The sequence below is a fragment of the Chiloscyllium punctatum genome, chromosome 14 (genome assembly GCF_047496795.1).
Source record: "Chiloscyllium punctatum isolate Juve2018m chromosome 14, sChiPun1.3, whole genome shotgun sequence".
In the NCBI taxonomy this organism is placed as follows: domain Eukaryota; kingdom Metazoa; phylum Chordata; class Chondrichthyes; order Orectolobiformes; family Hemiscylliidae; genus Chiloscyllium; species Chiloscyllium punctatum.
This window is the reverse complement of record NC_092752.1, coordinates 4,189,476-4,208,672: the sequence shown is the minus strand read 5'-3', so window position 1 is coordinate 4,208,672 and position 19,197 is coordinate 4,189,476. Positions and strand designations below refer to the sequence as shown.

The window sequence follows — 19,197 nt, the reverse complement described above, 5'->3', positions numbered from 1 at the left end:
ACTGGTAGGTATAGGGAATGCTGGATGATGAAAGAAATTGAGAGTTTTGTTAAGAAAAAGAAGGAAGCATATGTCAGATATACACAGGATAGATCGAGTGAATCCTTAGAAGAGTATAAAGGCAATAGGAGTATACTTAAGAGGGAAATCAGGAGGGCAAAAAGGGAACATGAGATAGCTTTGGCAAATAGGGTTAAGGAGAATCCAAAGGGTTTTTGCAAATATATTAAGGATAAAGGGGTAACTAGGGAGAGAATAGGGCCCCTCAACGATCAGCAAGGCAGCCTTTGTGTGGAGCCACAGGAGATGGGGGAATATTTTGCATCAGTATTTACTGTGGAAAAGGATATGGAAGATATAGAATGTAGGGAAATTGATGGTGACATCTTGGAAAATGTCCATATTACAGAGGAGGAAGTGCTGGATGTCCTGAGATGCATAAAGGTGGATAAATCCCCAGGACCTGATCAGGTGTACCCTAGAACTCTGTGGGAAGCTAGGGAAGTGATTGCTGGGCCTCTTACTGAGATATTTGTATCATCGATAGTCACAGGTGAGGTGCCGGAAGACTGGAGGATGGCTAAAGTGGTGCCACTGTTTAATTAGGGTGGTAAGGAAAAACTAGGGAACTATAGACCAGTGAGCCTGACCTCGGTGGTGGGAAAGTTTTTGGAGGGAATCCAGTAAGGCATTCGACAAGGTTGCCCATGTGAGACTGGTTAGCAAGGTTAGATCTCATGGAATACAGGGAGAACTTGCCATTTGGATACAGAACTGGCTCAAAGGTAGAAGGTGGTGGGGGAGGGTTGTTTTTCAGATTGGAGGCCTGTGACCAGTGGAGTGCCACAAGGATCGGTGCTGGGTCCTCTACTTTTTGTCATTTATATAAATGATTTGGATGTGAGGATAAGAGGTACAGTTAGTAAGTTTGCAGATGACACCAAAATTGGAGGTGTAGTGGACAGCAAAGAGGGTTACCTCAGATTACAACAGGATCTTGACCATATGGGCCAATGGGCTGAGAAGTGGCAGGTGGAGTTTAATTCAGATAAATGCGAGATGCTGCATTTGGGAAAGCAAATCTAAGCAGAAGTTATACACTTAATGGTAACATCCTGGGGAGTGTTGCTGAACAAAGAGACCTTGGAGTGCAGGTTCATAGCTCCTTGAAAGTGGAGTTGCAGGTAGATAGGATAGTGAAGAAGGCATTTGGTAAACTTTCCTTTATTGGTCAGAGTATTGAGTACAGGAGTTGGAAGGTCATGTTGTGGCTATACAGGACATTGGCAAGGCCACTGTTGGAATATTGCGTGCAATTCTGATCTCCTTCCTATTGGAAAGCTGTTATGAGACTAGAAAGGGTTCAGAAAAGATTTACAAGGATGTTGCCAGGGTTGGAGGATTTGAGCTATAGGGAGAGGTTGAAAAGGCTGGGGCTGTTTTCCCTGGATCGTGGGAGGTTGAGGTGTGACCTTATAGAGGTTTATGAAATCATGAGGGGCATGGATAGGGTAAATAGGCAAAGTCTTTTCCCTGGGGGTTGGGGAGTTCAAAACTAGAGGGCATAAGTTAGGGTGAGAGGGGGAAGGATATAAAAGAGACCTAAGGGGCAACTTTTTTCATGCAGAGAGTAGTATGTGTATGGAATGAGCTGCCATTCTAGTACAATTGCAACATTTAAGAGGCACTTGGATGGGTATATGAATAGGAAGGGTTTGGAGGGATATGGGCCAGATGCTGGCAGGTGGGACTAGATTGGGTTGGGATATCTGGTCGGCATGGACGGGTTGGGCTGAAGGGTCTGTTTCCATGCTGTACATCTCTGTGACTCTATGACTAGGGTAGGGGTGAGGGGTACAGAGGCAGATCCTGAAGAACACTATATTCAGATCCTGTGGGTGTACAGTTCTTGCAGTCTCCATCCCCTAGGAAAATTTAACTGAGATCTAACTGGACATCAAAATGTCAAGATCTTAGGGAAGGCAGCGGCTCAGTGCTATTATTGTTAGACTGTTAATCCAAAGACCCAGTGTTATGGACTCGGTCAGATCCCCCCCGGAATCGTTTCAAGAAGACAGCTCAGACCCTAATTTTTCTGATTTTATTGAGTCCGTGTAAAGTGGATATTGCAGGAGGGATGCAGCTGATCAAAACCTCTCAGTTTCAAATAAAACAGAACTTACTTAAAGAGTACCGAATGAAACACAAAAGAGAACAGAACACAGATTAACTTAACCTCTCCGAAAACCCAACAGATTGTCCCAACTTAATGATGCTGTTCCAAATTCCTGCAACAATCCCCATTAACACCCCTTTGCCAAAAAATGGTAAAATCAAACACGGGGTCTTACAGGAGAGAGAGAGAGAGAGAGAGAGAGATGGCAGAGGGATTCAGCATGGTACACCTTCCTCAATGGAGCTGTTTGTTGGACTAGCAGCCTCAAAACATGGACTTCTTATTAAAACCAAACTAAACCAAACCAGAGAAAAACTCAACTGGGAGAACTGGCCACTCCCCTTTCATTGTACAAGTGTTTTACCTTAAAACGTAAAAACTTCTTCAAGTCGAATATACTGGCTGAATTCTGGGCCCCTTGTGGTGCACTGGCAATGTCCTTATCCCTTGTCTGGGAGCCCCAGGTTCAAGTCCCAGAGATGTGTAATAAGCTGGCACTATGTCTTAATTGATTAAAGTACCTGTCTAGTCATTTGGAGATCCTGGGTTCAAATCCCAGCAGCGCCTATACCTCATTTTAATGGTCCCTCACATGTCATGGCATTAGGGGCCCTCTTGTGGCACAGAGGTAGTGTCCTTATCCCTGGACTGGCAGGGCTGGGTTCAATACATGTGTAATGGCATCTCCGAATAAACTGTTTAGGAAAATATGTTAAATAAAAAAATAAGGAGCTGAGTTCTCCTGTCCACTTTGATTTATTCCCTAACCTCTCACCCTGAACCCCTCCCTCCCCTCACCTTTAGTGTTTGCACATGTATGTAAGTTAATCGATTGGAAAACATGGGGCATTCATTGAGTTATGTGTAGGAGCATTTCTGGATATAAAAGCAAGGGAAAAATCAAATTGAGTTCTTCATATATTGATAAAAAAGGTCAGAGTTCTTGTCCCTGCCTCTGAGCCAGGAGCCCCTGGTTCAAATCCCACCTATTCCAGAGGGGTGGTATAACAATCTCCCTACTCAAGGTTTGTGTAACAGTTTGTAGCTCGGCTGTCGGTTGCCGTAACTGTGGGTATATTCACCGGGCTGGGATGTTGATTTTCGTCCCCTGTCTCGGTGACATCTTCAGCGCTTTGAAGCTTCCTATGAAGAACTGATGTTCTGTGTCTTCTGGAATCTATTTGTTTCCGTTTCTGTTGCTTCCTTTTGCTGGCTCCAGTCCATAAACCAATAGCCACGCTCAGACTATTCACCAAGACAAAAGACCCGTTACCCATAATGTGCAAGACTGATGTAATTTACAGGATTCCATGCAAAGACTGCACGAAACACTATCTAGGACAAACAGGCAGACAACTAGTAATCCACGTCAACGAACACCAACTAACCACTACACCCCACAACCAGCTGGCCCCAGTAGCCACACACACATGACACAGACCACATATGTGACTGGGACAACACAACGATCACAGGACAAGCCAAACAGGGTACAGCCAGAGAATGTGTAGAAGCGTGGCACTCATCCATGGACTCTATCAACCAAGATATAGACCTGGACCTAATATACCGACCACTACAGCGAGCAACTGGAAGCAGCAGGAACAGAACTAAATAAATTCCAGGAGAGACAGTACAGCAGTGCTTCACAAGAGACTGAGTCAAAAATTGTGGTGCTGGAATAGCACAGATGGTAAGGCGGCATCCGAGGAGCAGGAGAGTCGACATTTCAAGAAGAGCATGCTCAAAAAACGTATGCTCGAGGTCCCATCTCGCTCTCCTGAACTTCAGGGGAATCTCTCTCTATCTCTCTCTCTCTAGTTGGGTAATGTCAATTTTTATTCTCTGTGCACGTATGTCAGTTACCATGGCAATAAATGAATATTCACTGTTATTTTAATAAACCACTCCTGATGTGCGTAATATATATAGAGACCACAGACTTCAATGGAAAACATGTGTTTCTTTGGTTTTCCAATGACATTACATAGATAAACATTTACTCTACTATACTCAGTCAGTTCAATAAAATATTGTGTTTTATTGTGAGGGGAATTGAGTACAAGGGTATTGAAGGTTATGCTTCAGTTAAACAGGGTGTTGGTGAGACCGGATCTGGAGTCCTGTGTACTGTGTCGTTCCCGTACTTACGGACGGATGTTCATGTGTTGGACGCAGCTCAGAGCAGGTTTCCCAGACTAATCCCTGGAATGTGGGGATTGCCTGATGAGGAAAGGCTGGACAGGCTGAGACCTATATCCTCTGGAGTTTAGAAGAGACAGAGGAGACTTTATTGAAACATTTCAGATCCTGAGGGACCCTGACCAGGTGGATGTGGGAGAATGAGAAAATCTAGAACTTGGGGTCGGAGTTAAAAATAAGGGGGGGGGGGGGGGGGGGGGGGGGTCAGCTCATTTAGATCAGAGATAGGGAAATAGGGATAGGTTGAGGGTCTTTGGAATTCCCTTCTTCAAACGGCAGTGGGTGCAGAATCTGTAAATATTTTGAAGGTGAAGGTGGATAGATTCCTGATGACCAAGGGGATGTAAGATTATCAGGGGGATATACAGGAGTGTAGACTCAGAGTTAAAATCAGACCAGCCAGGATCATATTGATGGTGGGGCAGGCTCAAAGGGCCGAGTGGCCTCCTTGTCCATATAGAATCATAGAGTCATAGAGATGTAAAAAACAGACACAGACCCTTCGGTCCAACTCGTCCATGCCTACAGATATCCTAACCTAATGTGCTCCCATTTGCTAGCACCCAGCCCATAGCCCTACAAACCCTTCCTATTCATATACCCGTCCAGATGCCTTTTAAATGTTGTAATTGTATCAGCCTTTCACCACTTCCTCTGGCAGCTCATTCCATACACGTACCACCCTCTGTGTGAAAAAGTTGCCCCTTAAGTCTCTTTTATATCTTTCCCCTCTCACCTTAAACTTATGCCCTCTAGTTCTGGACTCCCCCACCCCAGGGAAAAAGCCTTGTCTATTTAGCCTATCCATGCCCCTTGTGATTTTATAAACCTCTATAAGGTCACCCCTCAGCCTCCGACACTCCAGGGAAAACAGCCCCAGCCTATTCAGCCTCTCCCAAGAGCTCAAATCCTCCAACCGTGACAACGTTCTTGTAAATCTTTTCTGAATCCTGTTAAAGTTTCATAACATCCTTCCGATAGTAGGGAGACCAAAATTACACACAATGTTCCAAAAGTGGCCTAACCAATGTCCTGTACAGCCACAAATGACCTCTCAACTCCTATACTCAATGCTCTGACCAATAAAGGAAAGCATACCAAACGCCTATCTACCTGCGACTCCACTTTCAAGGAGCTATGAACCTGTACTCCAAGATCTCTTTGTTCAGCAACACTCCCTAGAACCTTACCATTAAGTGTATAACTCTTGCTCTGATTTGCTTTTCCAAAATGCAGCACCTCACATTTATCTAGATTAAACTCCATCTGCCACTTCTCAGCCCATTGGCCCATCTGATCAAGATCCTGTTGTAATCTGAGGTAACCTTCTTCGCTGTCCACTGCACCTCGAATTTTGGTGTCATCTGCAAACTTACTAACTGTACCTCTTATGCTCACATCCAAATCATTTATATAAATGACAAAAATCAGTGGACCCAGCACCATGTTTGCATGTAAATTATATACTGACTAACATTAAGTATTATGAATATTTATCTTGGGGGAAAAAGGCAGGGTTCTTCCCCAAAGGCGATTGGCTGCTGGACAGGGAAAGAATCCAGAAGGGCATGGTAAAAGCTGTTTTTACTGAGCTATAGACTTACGTTACAACATTTCTAAATCTCTGAAAGTCTACTGCTGCTTAGTTTGATACAGTGATATCGGTGCATGGAACATTCAAGCGTTTCCGAGGTTTGGACAGCCAGGTTTTGGATAATGTACCTGAAACTGCCAATGTGGAGCTAACAACAACAGATACAGCTAAAGCAGCTCAAACACCCTGAGAATAACCAACATCTCGACCAAGTGTGTGAAGGCCTCAGCCCTGAAAACCTCAAGAAACAACACGTTTCAGTGAAGACTTTATGAATCATATCCAAAATAGAACACTTTTTATAATCAGTGGAATCCTCCCTCGATGAGGTGTCAGCCCAGTGTGTTATTTTATTCTTTTATCAAAACACTGAAAAGAAAGAAAAATAAATTGGAATTTATGAAACAATGCAGGCACTTGGAGAAGGTAGGTTCTAATTGGTGCCAATGAATTACATTTTACAGGCATCGGAGGATTGTGTGCAGCGCAGCAACATGCCTTAGCGAAAGCTGTCTGTGCGTGTGGTGACTTGCTTAAAGAGAAGTCTAGAATCATCTTGTATCAAACCTTCGAATGAAAAACACTTGCAATTTCATCAGCACTAGCATTGCGTGGATTTTACAACATCCAATCCATCGCCTGTGTCCAGTTGTGTTAAAGAGGGGAAATGGATTGTGTTTCTCTCTCAGCTGCTTTCTATCTGTCCTTTGTAGTCAGTTTCTCGATCAGTTCCTGCAATGGAGCCAATTCCTTCCGGTCTATGAGGTTAAACTCCTAAAAAAAGGAAAGAGATGGTGTATTATTGCAGAGTTGTCATGCTTCAACCTGACAATCTGCTGGGGGTGACACAGAAAAAGAAAGGTTCACATTGTACGTGCTGCCTTGCGTGAGATGGACACGTGTAGAATTGTTGGAGGTTTCAAAATGCAAATTGTTAAATGCAATACTGCATTCATTCTGGTCTCACTGCTACAGGAAGGATGTTGTGAATCTTGAAGGTGTTCAGAAAAGATTTACAAGGATATTGCCAGGGTTGGAGGATTTGAGCTACAGGAAGAGGCTGAATAGGCTGGGGCTGTTTTCCCTGGAGCATTGGAGGCTGAGGGGTGACCTTATAGAGGTTTATAAAATCATGAGGGGCATGGATAGGATAAATAGACAAGGTCGTTTTCCTCAGGTGGTGTATCCAAAACTTGAGTGCATGGATTTAGGGTGAAAGGGGAAAGATATAAAAGAGACCTAAGGGTCAACTTTTTCACGCAGAGGGTGGCGCGTGTATAGAATGAGCTGCCAGAGGAAGTGGTGGAGGCTGGTACAATTACAACATTTAAAAGGCATCTGAATAGGAAGGGTATATGAACAGGAAGAGTTTAGAGGGATATGGGCCAAATGCTGGCAAATGGGATTAGATTTGGTTAGGATATCTGGTTGGCATGAACGAGTTGGACCGAAGAGTCTCTGTCTGTACTGTCCATCTCTGTGACCCTAAGACATAGTTTTTCTGTTCAGTCTTTCTCTTCTCTCTTCTAATTGGTATTTCCCTCACTTCATTTCTCTTTCTAGAACTGATTTTATTTCTGTGGCTTCTGCTGCTTGTAGCTTCTCCAGCCACAGAATATGCTGTCTGACTTACACCATCTCCATCATCCACTGTAGCTCACCTGTGACCGACCTACATTGTCGATTTCAATTCACCCACTCTGAACTTGCACTTCTCAGTCCTTACGTTGCCAATTTCACAGTCCATTCAATCTAATTGGTTACGTGGTGTCAGATACCCGATTTTGCTCATTGCGACATTATCATTTCAGCCGAGAGTGTGGTGTTGGAAAAACACAGCGAGTCAGGCAGCAGCCAAGGAGCAGGAGAACCAACTTATGCCCGAAACGTCGATTCTCCTGCTCCTCGGAAGCTGCCTGAGGTGCTGTGTTTTTCCAGCACCACACTTTCGACTCTGATCTCCAGCATCTGCAGTCCTCAACTTCTCCCAACATTATCATCTCACACTCTCTCAAATGAAAAGAAATGTATAGGACTTTCCAGCCTTCAGGACTCAATACTGAATTCAACAACCTCAGAGCATGAACACTGGCTTTTATTTTGATTACATCCTCTCCTGACCCCCCCAATGAAGAGTTTCTACCCAAAACGTCAATTTTCCTGCTCCTCAGATGCTGCCTGACCTGCTGTGCTTTTCCAGCACCACTCTAATCTTGACTCTGATTTCCAGCATCTGCAGTCCTCACTTTTGCCCGCATCCCCCCGCCAACCCCAGTGGCTAGTTTGCATGGGCTTGTTCTCAGCAAAACCAACCTATTTTTGGCTATTTACACCTACCATTAACACCTATTTTATAACTATATCACTCCTTTGCTACCATTAACACTACCTTGGTCTCTTGTTTTGGATGTCTTTAACACATTCCCCCTTCCCCTTTATCAATCATTAAAATAACATCATTTTGCAGCCCCCTTCAGTTCTAAAAAAATTATCAAGGGACTGGCAATATTAGCTCTGTTTCTCTCTCAACAGCAGCTGGCAAACCCGCTGAATTTCTCCAATAATTTCTGTTCTTATTGTGAGTAAGTAAAACTTAAAATGCCAAGGAGCCAGTGTAATTGACGGCAGGAGTTACATCTACCGCAAATTATGGCCCACAAATGTGTGGCTTCTGGTAATTGGATCCAGCAGAGTTAGGGAGGCTCTAGTTAAGAAATTGCAGGGGGATCCTTCATCTTGAATTATTTAGCCTGGACTCAGTCTTCGCAACAATAAGACAAGTCATTCCTGCCTGACGCTGTTGTTATTCATCTTGGGTTAGAACCCAGAGCCAATTTCAGTAAAGGATTTTCACAACTGGCTGTACCTGAATAAAAAAGATAAAGTGTTTGAAGGAAGTGTTGAGATGAGCCTCTTCCTGGAGCTGGATCACAGAATCAAAATGTTGATGATAAATGTGGGCATAGACTCGGAACAGGCGTTTCAGGATGGTTTTTGCGACTGACATGAAATTCCGGGGGAAGGGAACGCCTAGAGAGAGAGAGAGAAAGAGAAAAATTAATATTGCACTGCCTTGATGTAAAACTACTTTGATGTTAAAAAATAATTTGAAATCGTAGAGTAGCTTTCACCATCTTGGAAAGTCCCAAAGTGTTTTAGTCGCTGCACTACAGGGTGATGTGATTTCCCTGGAGACGGTGCAAAGGGATTGTTTCACCTGGATGTTCCTTGGGATGAAGCATTTCAGTGATGGAGAGAGCCTGGATACGTTGGGTTGGTTTTTTTTTGGGTGTGGAGGTGCCAGTTTGGGGTTGACAAGGTCAGGAGTCAGGTTATAGTCCAACAGGTTTATTTGAAATCACAAGCTTTCAGAGTCTGGCCGTCATCAGGGTGAAATGACGAAGGAACAGCGCTCTGAAAGCTTGTGGTTTCTAATAAACCTGCAGGACTATAACCTGGTGTCATGTGACTTCTGACTTTGTTATCTTTGGAGCAGAGAGGGTTGAGGGGGGGTCCTGAGAGAGGGCTCGAAGGTTATGAGGGACATGGTCAGCGTGGATAGAAAGCAGCTGTTCCTTTTAGTCAGAGTCAATAAACAAGGGGACATCATTTTAAGGTGGAAGGCAGGAGATTCAGAGCAGTTTGAGGAAAACCCTTCACCCAGGGCAGGGTGACGGGGGGTGGGGGGGGGGGGCGGGGGAGGTAGTAAATACACTGGGGGAGGGGGAGGATGTGAAATACACTGGGGAGAGGAGGAAGGGGAGGGGTGAAATACACTGGGGGGAGGGGGAGGGGAGGGGGTGAAATACACTGGGGGGAGGGGGAGGGGAGGGGGTGAAATACACTGGGGGGAGGGGGAGGGGAGGGGGTGAAATACACTGGGGGGAGGGGGAGGGGAGGGTGTGAAATACACTGGGGGGAGGGGGAGGGGAGGGGGTGAAATACACTGGGGTAGGAGGAGGGTGTGAAATACACTGGGAAGAGGGGGAGGGGAGGGGGTGAAATACACTGGGGGGAGGGGGAGGGGAGGGTGTGAAATACACTGGGGGGAGGGGGAGGGGAGGGTGTGAAATACACTGGGGGAGGGGGAGGATGTGAAATACACTGGGGAGAGGAGGAAGGGGAGGGGTGAAATACACTGGGGGGAGGGGGACGGGGAGGGGTGAAATACACTGGGGGGAGGGGGACGGGGAGGGGTGAAATACACTGGGGGGAGGGGGAGGGGAGGGGGTGAAATACACTGGGGGGAGGGGGAGGGGAGGGTGTGAAATACACTGGGGGGAGGGGGAGGGGGAGGGTGTGAAATACACTGGGGTAGGAGGAGGGTGTGAAATACACTGGGAAGAGGGGGAGGGGAGGGGGTGAAATACACTGGGGGGAGGGGGAGGGGAGGGTGTGAAATACACTGGGGGGAGGGGGAGGGGAGGGTGTGAAATACACTGGGGGGAGGGGGAAGGGAGGGGGTGAAATACACTGGGGGGAGGGGGAGGGGAGGGTGTGAAATACACTGGGGGGAGGGGGAGGGGGAGGGGTGAAATACACTGGGGGGAGGGGGAGGGGGAGGGGTGAAATACACTGGGGGGAGGAGGAAGGGGAGGGGTGAAATACACTGGGGGGAGGGGGACGGGGAGGGGTGAAATACACTGGGGGGAGGGGGAGGGGAGGGTGTGAAATACACTGGGGGGAGGGGGAGGGGAGGGTGTGAAATACACTGGGGGGAGGGGGAGGGGAGGGGGTGAAATACACTGGGGGGAGGGGGACGGGGAGGGTTGAAATACACTGGGGGGAGAGAGAGGGTGTGAAATACACTGGGGGGAGGGGGAGGGGAGGGTGTGAAATACACTGGGGGGAGGGGGAGGGGAGGGGGTGAAATACACTGGGGGGAGGGGGAGAGAGAGGGTGTGAAATACACTGGGGGGAGGGGGAGGGGAGGGTGTGAAATACACTGGGGGGAGGGGGAGGGGAGGGTGTGAAATACACTGGGGGGAGGGGGAGGGGAGGGGGTGAAATACACTGGGGGGAGGGGGAGAGAGAGGGTGTGAAATACACTGGGGGGAGGGGGAGGGGAGGGTGTGAAATACACTGGGGGGAGGGGGGAGAGAGAGGGTGTGAAATACACTGGGGGGGAGGGGGAGGGGAGGGGGTGAAATACACTGGGGGGAGGGGGAGGGGGAGGGGTGAAATACACTGGGGGGAGGGGGAGGGGGAGGGGTGAAATACACTGGGGGGAGGGGGAGGGGAGGGTGTGAAATACACTGGGGGGAGGGGGAGGGGAGGGTGTGAAATACACTGGGGGGAGGGGGAGGGGAGGGGGTGAAATACACTGGGGGGAGGGGGAGGGGGAGGGGTGAAATACACTGGGGGGAGGGGGAGGGGAGGGGGGTGAAATACACTGGGGGGAGGGGGAGGGGAGGGGGTGAAATACACTGGGGGGAGGGGGAGGGGGAGGGGTGAAATACACTGGGGTAGGAGGAGGGTGTGAAATACACTGGGAAGAGGGGGTGAAATACACTGGGGGGAGGGGGAGGGGGTGAAATACACTGGGGGAAGGGAGAGGGGGTGAAATACACTGGGGGGAGGGGGAGGGGAGGGGGGTGAAATACACTGGGGGGAGGGGGAGGGGAGGGGGTGAAATACACTGGGGGGAGGGGGAGGGGAGGGGGTGAAATACACTGGGGGGAGGGGGAGGGGAGGGGGTGAAATACACTGGGGGAGGGGAGGGGGTGAAATACACTGGGGGGAGGGGGAGGGGAGGGGGTGAAATACACTGGGGGAAGGGAGGGGGTGAAATACACTGGGGGGAGGGGGAGGGGAGGGGGTGAAATACACTGGGGGAAGGGAGAGGGGGTGAAATACACTGGGGGTGGGGGAGGAGGTGAAATATACTGAGGGGAGGGGGAGGGGGTGAAATACACTGGGGGAAGGGAGAGGGGGTGAAATACACTGCGGGTGGGGGAGTGGGTGAAATACACTGGGGGGAGGGAGAGGGGGTGAAATACACTGGGGGGAGGGGGAGGGGAGGGGGTGAAATACACTGGGGGGAGGGGGAGGGGAGGGGGTGAAATACACTGGGGGGAGGGGGAGGGAGAGGGGGTGAAATACACTGGGGGAAGGGAGAGGGGGTGAAATACACTGGGGGTGGGGGAGGAGGTGAAATATACTGAGGGGAGGGGGAGGGGGTGAAATACACTGGGGGAAGGGAGAGGGGGTGAAATACACTGCGGGTGGGGGAGTGGGTGAAATACACTGGGGGGAGGGAGAGGGGGTGAAATACACTGCGGGTGGGGGAGTGGGTGAAAGACACTGGGGGGAAGGGGGAGGGGGTGAAATACACTGGGGGTGGGGGAGGAGGTGAAATATACTGAGGGGAGGGGAGGGGGTGAAATACACTGGGGGAGGGGGACAGGATAGGGGTAAAATACACTGGGGGGAGAGGGAGGGTGTGAAATACATTGAGGGGAGGGGGACAGGATAGGGGTAAAATACACTGGGGGGAGAGGGAGGGTGTGAAATACACTGGGGGGAGGGGGACAGGATAGGGGTAAAATACACTGGGGGGAGAGGGAGGGTGTGAAATACATTGAGGGGAGGGGGAGGGGGTGAAATATACTGGGGGGAACGGGGACGACATGGGGGTGAAATACACTGGGGGGAGGGGGACGGGGTGAAATACACTGGGGGAGGGATAAAATATACGGGAGGAAGGGGGAGGGGTGAAATCCACTGGAGGGAGGGGGAGGGGAGGGGGAGTGGAAGGGAGAAGGGGTGGAATACACTGGGAGGAGGGGAGGGGGTGAAATACATTGGGGGAAGGGGAGCGGAAGGGGGAGGGGGTGAAATACACTAGGGGGAGGGGGAGTGGGGGAAATACACTGGGAGAGGGGGACGGGAGGGGGAGGGGGTGAAATACACTAGGGGGAGGGGGAGTGGGGGAAATACACTGGGAGAGGGGGACGGGAGGGGGAGGGGGTGAAATACACTGGGAACACTACACACCCGGGAACACACACACCCGGGAACACACACACCTGGGAACACACACACCTGGGAACACACACACCCGGCACACACACGCACATCCGGGAATACACACACCCGGGAACACACACACCCGGGAACACACACACACCCAGGAACACACACACCTGGGAACACACACACCCGGGAACACACACGCACCCAGGAACACACACACCTGGGAACACACACACCCGGGAACACACACGCACATCCGGGAATACACACACCCGGGAACACACACACCCGGGAACACACACACACCCAGGAACACACACACCTGGGAACACACACACCCGGGAACACACACGCACATCCGGGAATACGCACACCCGGGAACACACACACCCGGGAACACACACACACCCAGGAACACACACACTTGGGAACACACACACCCGGGAACACACACGCACATCCGGGAATACACACACCCGGGAACACACACACCCGGGAACACACACACACCCAGGAACACACACACACCCGGGAACACACACACCTGGGAACACACATACCCGGGAACACACATACCCGGGAACACACACACCCAGGAACACACACGCACATCCGGGAATACACACACCCGGGAACACACACACCCGGGAACACACACACACCCAGGAACACACACAACCCGGGAACACACACATCCGGGACCACACATGCACACCCGGGAACACACACACTCAGGAACACACACCCAGGAGCACACACACACCTGGGAACACACATACACCTGGGAACACACACACTCGGGAACACACACACACACGGGAACACACACACCCGGGAACACACACACCCGGGAACACACACGTACACTCGGGAATACACACACCTGGGAACACACACACCCGGGAACACACACACACCCAGGAACACACACACACCCGGGAACACACACATCCGGGAACACACACTCTCCCGGGAACACGCGCACACCCGGGAACACACATGCACACCTGGGAACACACACACTCAGGAACACACACCCAGGAACACACACACACCCGGGAATACACACACACCCGGGAACACACACTCTCCCGGGAACACACGCACACCCGGGAACACACATGCACACCCGGGAACACACATACACCTGGGAACACACACACCCACCCAGGAACACATATACACCTGGGAACACACACACATAGCCGGGAACAAACATACACCTAGGAACACACACACTCGGGAACACACACGCACACCCGGGAACACACACACACCCAGGAACACACACACACCCGGGAACACACACACACCTGGGAACACAGACACACCCGGGAACACACACACCCAGGAACACACACACACCCAGGAACACACACACACCCGGGAACACACACACCCGGGAACACACACACCCGGGAACACACACACACCCGGGTACACACACACACACACCCGGGAACACACACACCCGGGAACACACACACACCCGGGTACACACACACACACACACCCGGGAACACACACAGCCGGGAACACACACACCGGAACACACACACACACGGGAACACACCACACACCCAGGAACACACACACCCGGGAACACACACACACCTGGGAACACACACCCAGGAAAACACACACACCCAGGAACACATACACACCTGGGAACACACACACCCGGCAACACACACACACCTGGGAACACACATACACCCAGCAACAGACACACCCGGGAAAACAGAAACCCGGCAACACACACACAGCACACAGAAACACATGCACACATGGGAACACACACACACACATACACACACACACACGTGGAAACACACACACCCGGCAACACACACACACCCGGGACACACACACCCGGGAACACACACACCAGAACACACACACACACACACACACACACACACATGGGAACACACACACACACCCGGGAATACACACACCCGAAATACAGAAACCCGGCAACACACACAGGAACACATGCACACATGGGAACACACACACACACACACACACGCGTGGAAACACACACACACATGCACACACACATGGAAACACACACATACACACACACATGCACACACATGTGGAAACACACACATACATACACACACACACATGGAAACACACACACACACATACACGTGGAAACACACTCACACACACACGTGGAAACACCCACACACATACAGACACACACACGGAAACACACACACATACACACGCACACACACACGTGGACACACACATGTGGAAACACACACACACACGTAGAAACACACACACACATACACGCACACACACACACACACGTGGAAACACACACTCAAATATATACACACACACAATCAGACCTGGGAACACATGCACCCTCCTGCAGATAAATTGTTGTGATTGTGTGAAATTTGGCATTCTTGCATTTCTCCTGATGAATGCAAGATGTAAAGTTTCAGCGATGCCTCTCTTCTCTATAATCAGGTGCTTAACATTGTGACCTTTAATTCGTGAACAGATTCCCTAAAGTTACTGCCACAGCTGTTGTTTAATCTACAAAGGCTTTGAGATTGTAATAAATATACATTCCAGTGTGGCCAGGGTTGAACTGTGAAGACCTTACCTATTTTGGATGGAAACAGAGTCTCATCATCGAGCTGGTCCTGTACCCAGGTCATCAGGTAATCAATGTATTTTGGTGCTGAGCATTTGATTGGTTTCTTTATGTTTGTTCCATCTGCCCAGTGATACTCATACCTGCAATATTTATGAGTAAAAACAGACGGGCACCATCATTAGTAATGAAGATAGTTACTGGAACGTACAGCACAGAAACAGGCCATTCGGTCCTGACTGGTCAATGCAGATTTTTATAATCTCCACAATCCTCCATCCAACCTCCAATGTCATCCAATCCCCTGCTTCATAAAACTCATAAAGAGATGGAAGTGATTGAGAAGTTAATGGACTCAGTGTGACAAAGAAATGATCCATGGATGTTCTGACAAAATTCAGAGAGGTAAGTGATCTTTTGTTTCTATTCTGTAAATTAAGGAAACCTCCATTTTGCGAGGGATTGTACTTATTTGTCAGCTGAGATGATCAGAATTATCCAATCCCCTTCTACTTTGGATTTTATTTTAACATCTATAACATGGCCTTGAGTTATGAGGACAATTTACACTTAATACATATCCTTGTCAGAATGCAGCACTTGCTGCCGTGTTGGTTTTTTGGGAAATTAACAGTCTGTCATCCAAGCGTCCCAACCAAGAAGGGGCAGGGGGTGGGGGAACTGACCAGTTTGTCCCGTGAGGATCCAGCATTCGATTAGTGGGCTGAATGGCCTCCACCTGTTGAAGAAATCATTAGACAAGATAGCAGCGTAGGCGAAAGTGGGTACTGCAGATGCTGGAGATTAGAGTGGTGCTGGAAAAGCACAGCAGATCATGTAGCATCCAAGGAGCAGGAAAACCGACGTTTCGGGCAAAAGCCCTTCATCAGGAAACTAGTAGTGTACATGATCACACATTCCCCTTGCCTTTGCACCTTCCCCAAGATTACCGTCTTGGTGGGAAGGTCAACAGTTGGCCAACTGAGGTTTTAAGGGGCCAGATCCCAGTGTAACTGTGGTCTGTTGCTGGGCAGCGTAGGTCAAACTGTATGGGTTGCTTGTCATCTCACAGTGGGGTCAGGCTATGATCCCTCAGTAAAAGGCTATCAGTGCTTGAACAAGGAACTCGACATCAGGAGACACCCCAATTCCCTCCTTTCTGAAACTGCACCCCTCTCCCCCACACCCTTCGCCCTGTGCTTGCCACACCCCTCCCCCAAACCCTCACCAGCTCCACCCCCACAATTCCATGGTCTAGCTTGGTCAGTGACTCTGAGACTCCAGTGCCTGTCCTTCTGGCAGCAGCCACTACCCTCCCAGTGGCACTGCTGAGCACAAGAGCTGTTGCCGTCTGATTGCCCAGTCACTTTTGCTGGGCAGGACCCCGGTGCCACTGGCAGTGGTTCTGATTCCAGGTTAAGGGCGACCAGTCATTTCATCACTCCCTGATTGGCATGTCCTCTGATTCTGTCATGCAGTTGCAGAAACCCTGACCCCCCAAAAAAAATCCAGCCTGGAGAAAGTACCAAAGATTAAAGAGGAGGTGCCCAGGCTTGGCCCAGCCCAGAGTGAGGCAGCCTCTGACTGCAGAGACACACATAAAAGGCAACGTGAACAAAAGTCTATCACACAAACCAACCAACAATCCATTGACTCCATCTATATCAACAGTATCAAAGACCCCTCCCAGTTATAATCTCTTTCAGAATCATAAAATCCCTACAGTGTAGAAACAGGGTCTTTGGCTCAACCAACCCTTTAAAGGGTAACCCAGCCAGATGCATTCCCCTGCCCTATTATCCTACATTTACACCTGACTATGAACCCAACCTATATATCCCTCAACACCATGGCCAATTCACCTAACCTGTACATCCGTGGACTGTGGGAGGATACCAGAGCACCCAGAAGGGATATGGGGAAATGTGCCAAGTCCAGACAGACAGTCACCTGAGGCTGGAATTGAACCCAGGTCCCTGACGCTGTGAGGTAGCAGTGCTAACCACTAAGCCACCATACCACCCCAGCCCTGTCAGGCAGAAGACACAGAAGCTTAAACACAAGTATCAACAGGTTTATGAACAGCTTCTTCCCCGCTGTTATTAGACTTCACTATGGACCCTTCAAATTTCAAATCTAATGTTGGTCTTGCTTCTTGTGGACCTTCTCTGCAGCTCTAACATAATTTTCCTCACCGTGTTCAATCACCCTATGATCGCTGTATGGTATGATCTGCCTGTACTGCACACAAAACAAAACGTTTCACTGTACCGAGGTACACGTGACAATAATAAAATCAAATTATCCAACAGAAGCACTGTTGTTCCTTGAAGCTCTTTTTGTCATTTAGAGTCCAGTTTGTTGAGGCCAGTTACTGCTGTGAGCTTTCAGTTGGACCCATAAGTGACAAAAGCAGAAGCAGAGTATATTTATGTTGGTTTTGTCACAAGACAGACTTCACTGATGATGCAGCAATCAGGAGGGAGAAGGCCATTGGGCCTGGTCACTGAGATCATTCCGAGAATTCCAAATGTGAACACTTCAGTTTCTTTCTTCGCCCAGTGTCACAGTTAACACTGTGAGCCTTTGAGTATTCAAGATGTATAATCGTACAAGTGTGTTCATTGTACAGTGGGAGGTCTGTGGGTAAATGAGTTATTGAGATGTGGTGTTCAAACAGAATCTGAAACAAGGTTTTACACAATTCTGGATTCTCACATGATAGGCAAACATGGAAACTGGGAGCAGAAGCAGGGTATTCAGCTAATTTCAGCCTGCCCTGCTGGTCAATATGATCATCACTGATCCTCTATCTCAAGGCCATATACCCACTTTCATCCCAGACCCACTGATTCCTCTAAAGTTGGAAATTGTATTGATTTTTTTGCTGAATGATGATCTCATTGGTGAGATGCATTTTGCCAGACCAAAGTGCAGTCATGGATAAGCAATAACAAAAAGCCTTCTGCTTTTATTCATTTATTATTTGGGGTGACACGGTGACTCAGTGGTTAGCACTGGTGCCTCAAAGAGCCAGGGACCCAGGTTTGATTCCAGCCTTGGGCGACTGCCTGTGTGGGGTTTGCACATTCTCCCCGTGTCGGCATGGGTTTCCTCCGGATACTCCGGTTTCCTCCCACAGTCCAAAGATGTGCAGGTCAGGTGAATTGGCCATGCTAAATTGCCCATTGTGTTAGGTGCTTAGTCAGAGGGAAATGGGTCTGGGTGGGTTACTGTTCGGAGGGTTGGTGTGGACTTGTTGGGCCGAAGGGCCTGTTTCCACACTGTAGGGAATCTAATCTATTAAAACCTTTAAGACGATGGCCATCCTGAATTAACTGGATGATGACCTTCCCTTCATATATCAATTGAAAGAATTGCCATTTCTGTACATGACGATGCTGCTCCTTGAACAAGGTTATGTTGTCCTTTTTTTTCAAGAGGTCATAAAGACACAGGTTCCAAAAAGTCTGGGGTTGGAGGGGTTTAGGACCAGTTTGAGTACAGCTAACAGAGACTGCCTCAGGCTTTCAAGTTTAAAAAAAGACACTTGTACAATGAAAGGGGAATGGTTAGTTCTCCGAGCTCCATCATTCTCTGGTTTGGTTCAGTCTGGCTGTTCACTGA

The 19,197-nt window shown here is 49.1% G+C and overlaps 1 protein-coding gene across 1 annotated transcript in view; it reads right to left on the bottom strand.

The window, feature by feature from the left end:
- Positions 1–6,297: 6,297 nt before the first annotated feature.
- The window catches only part of LOC140485558 (MOB kinase activator 1B), a 33,858-nt gene continuing 20,958 nt past the window's right edge, over positions 6,298–19,197 (bottom strand). The window contains exons 4-6 of the mRNA XM_072583786.1: positions 15,580–15,713; positions 8,839–9,002; positions 6,298–6,746 (exon numbers count right to left, since the gene is read on the bottom strand). Of these exons, the coding sequence (XP_072439887.1) occupies positions 6,669–6,746; positions 8,839–9,002; positions 15,580–15,713 (376 nt within the window). The 3' untranslated portion in view covers positions 6,298–6,668. The remainder of the gene's footprint in view (positions 6,747–8,838; positions 9,003–15,579; positions 15,714–19,197) is intronic.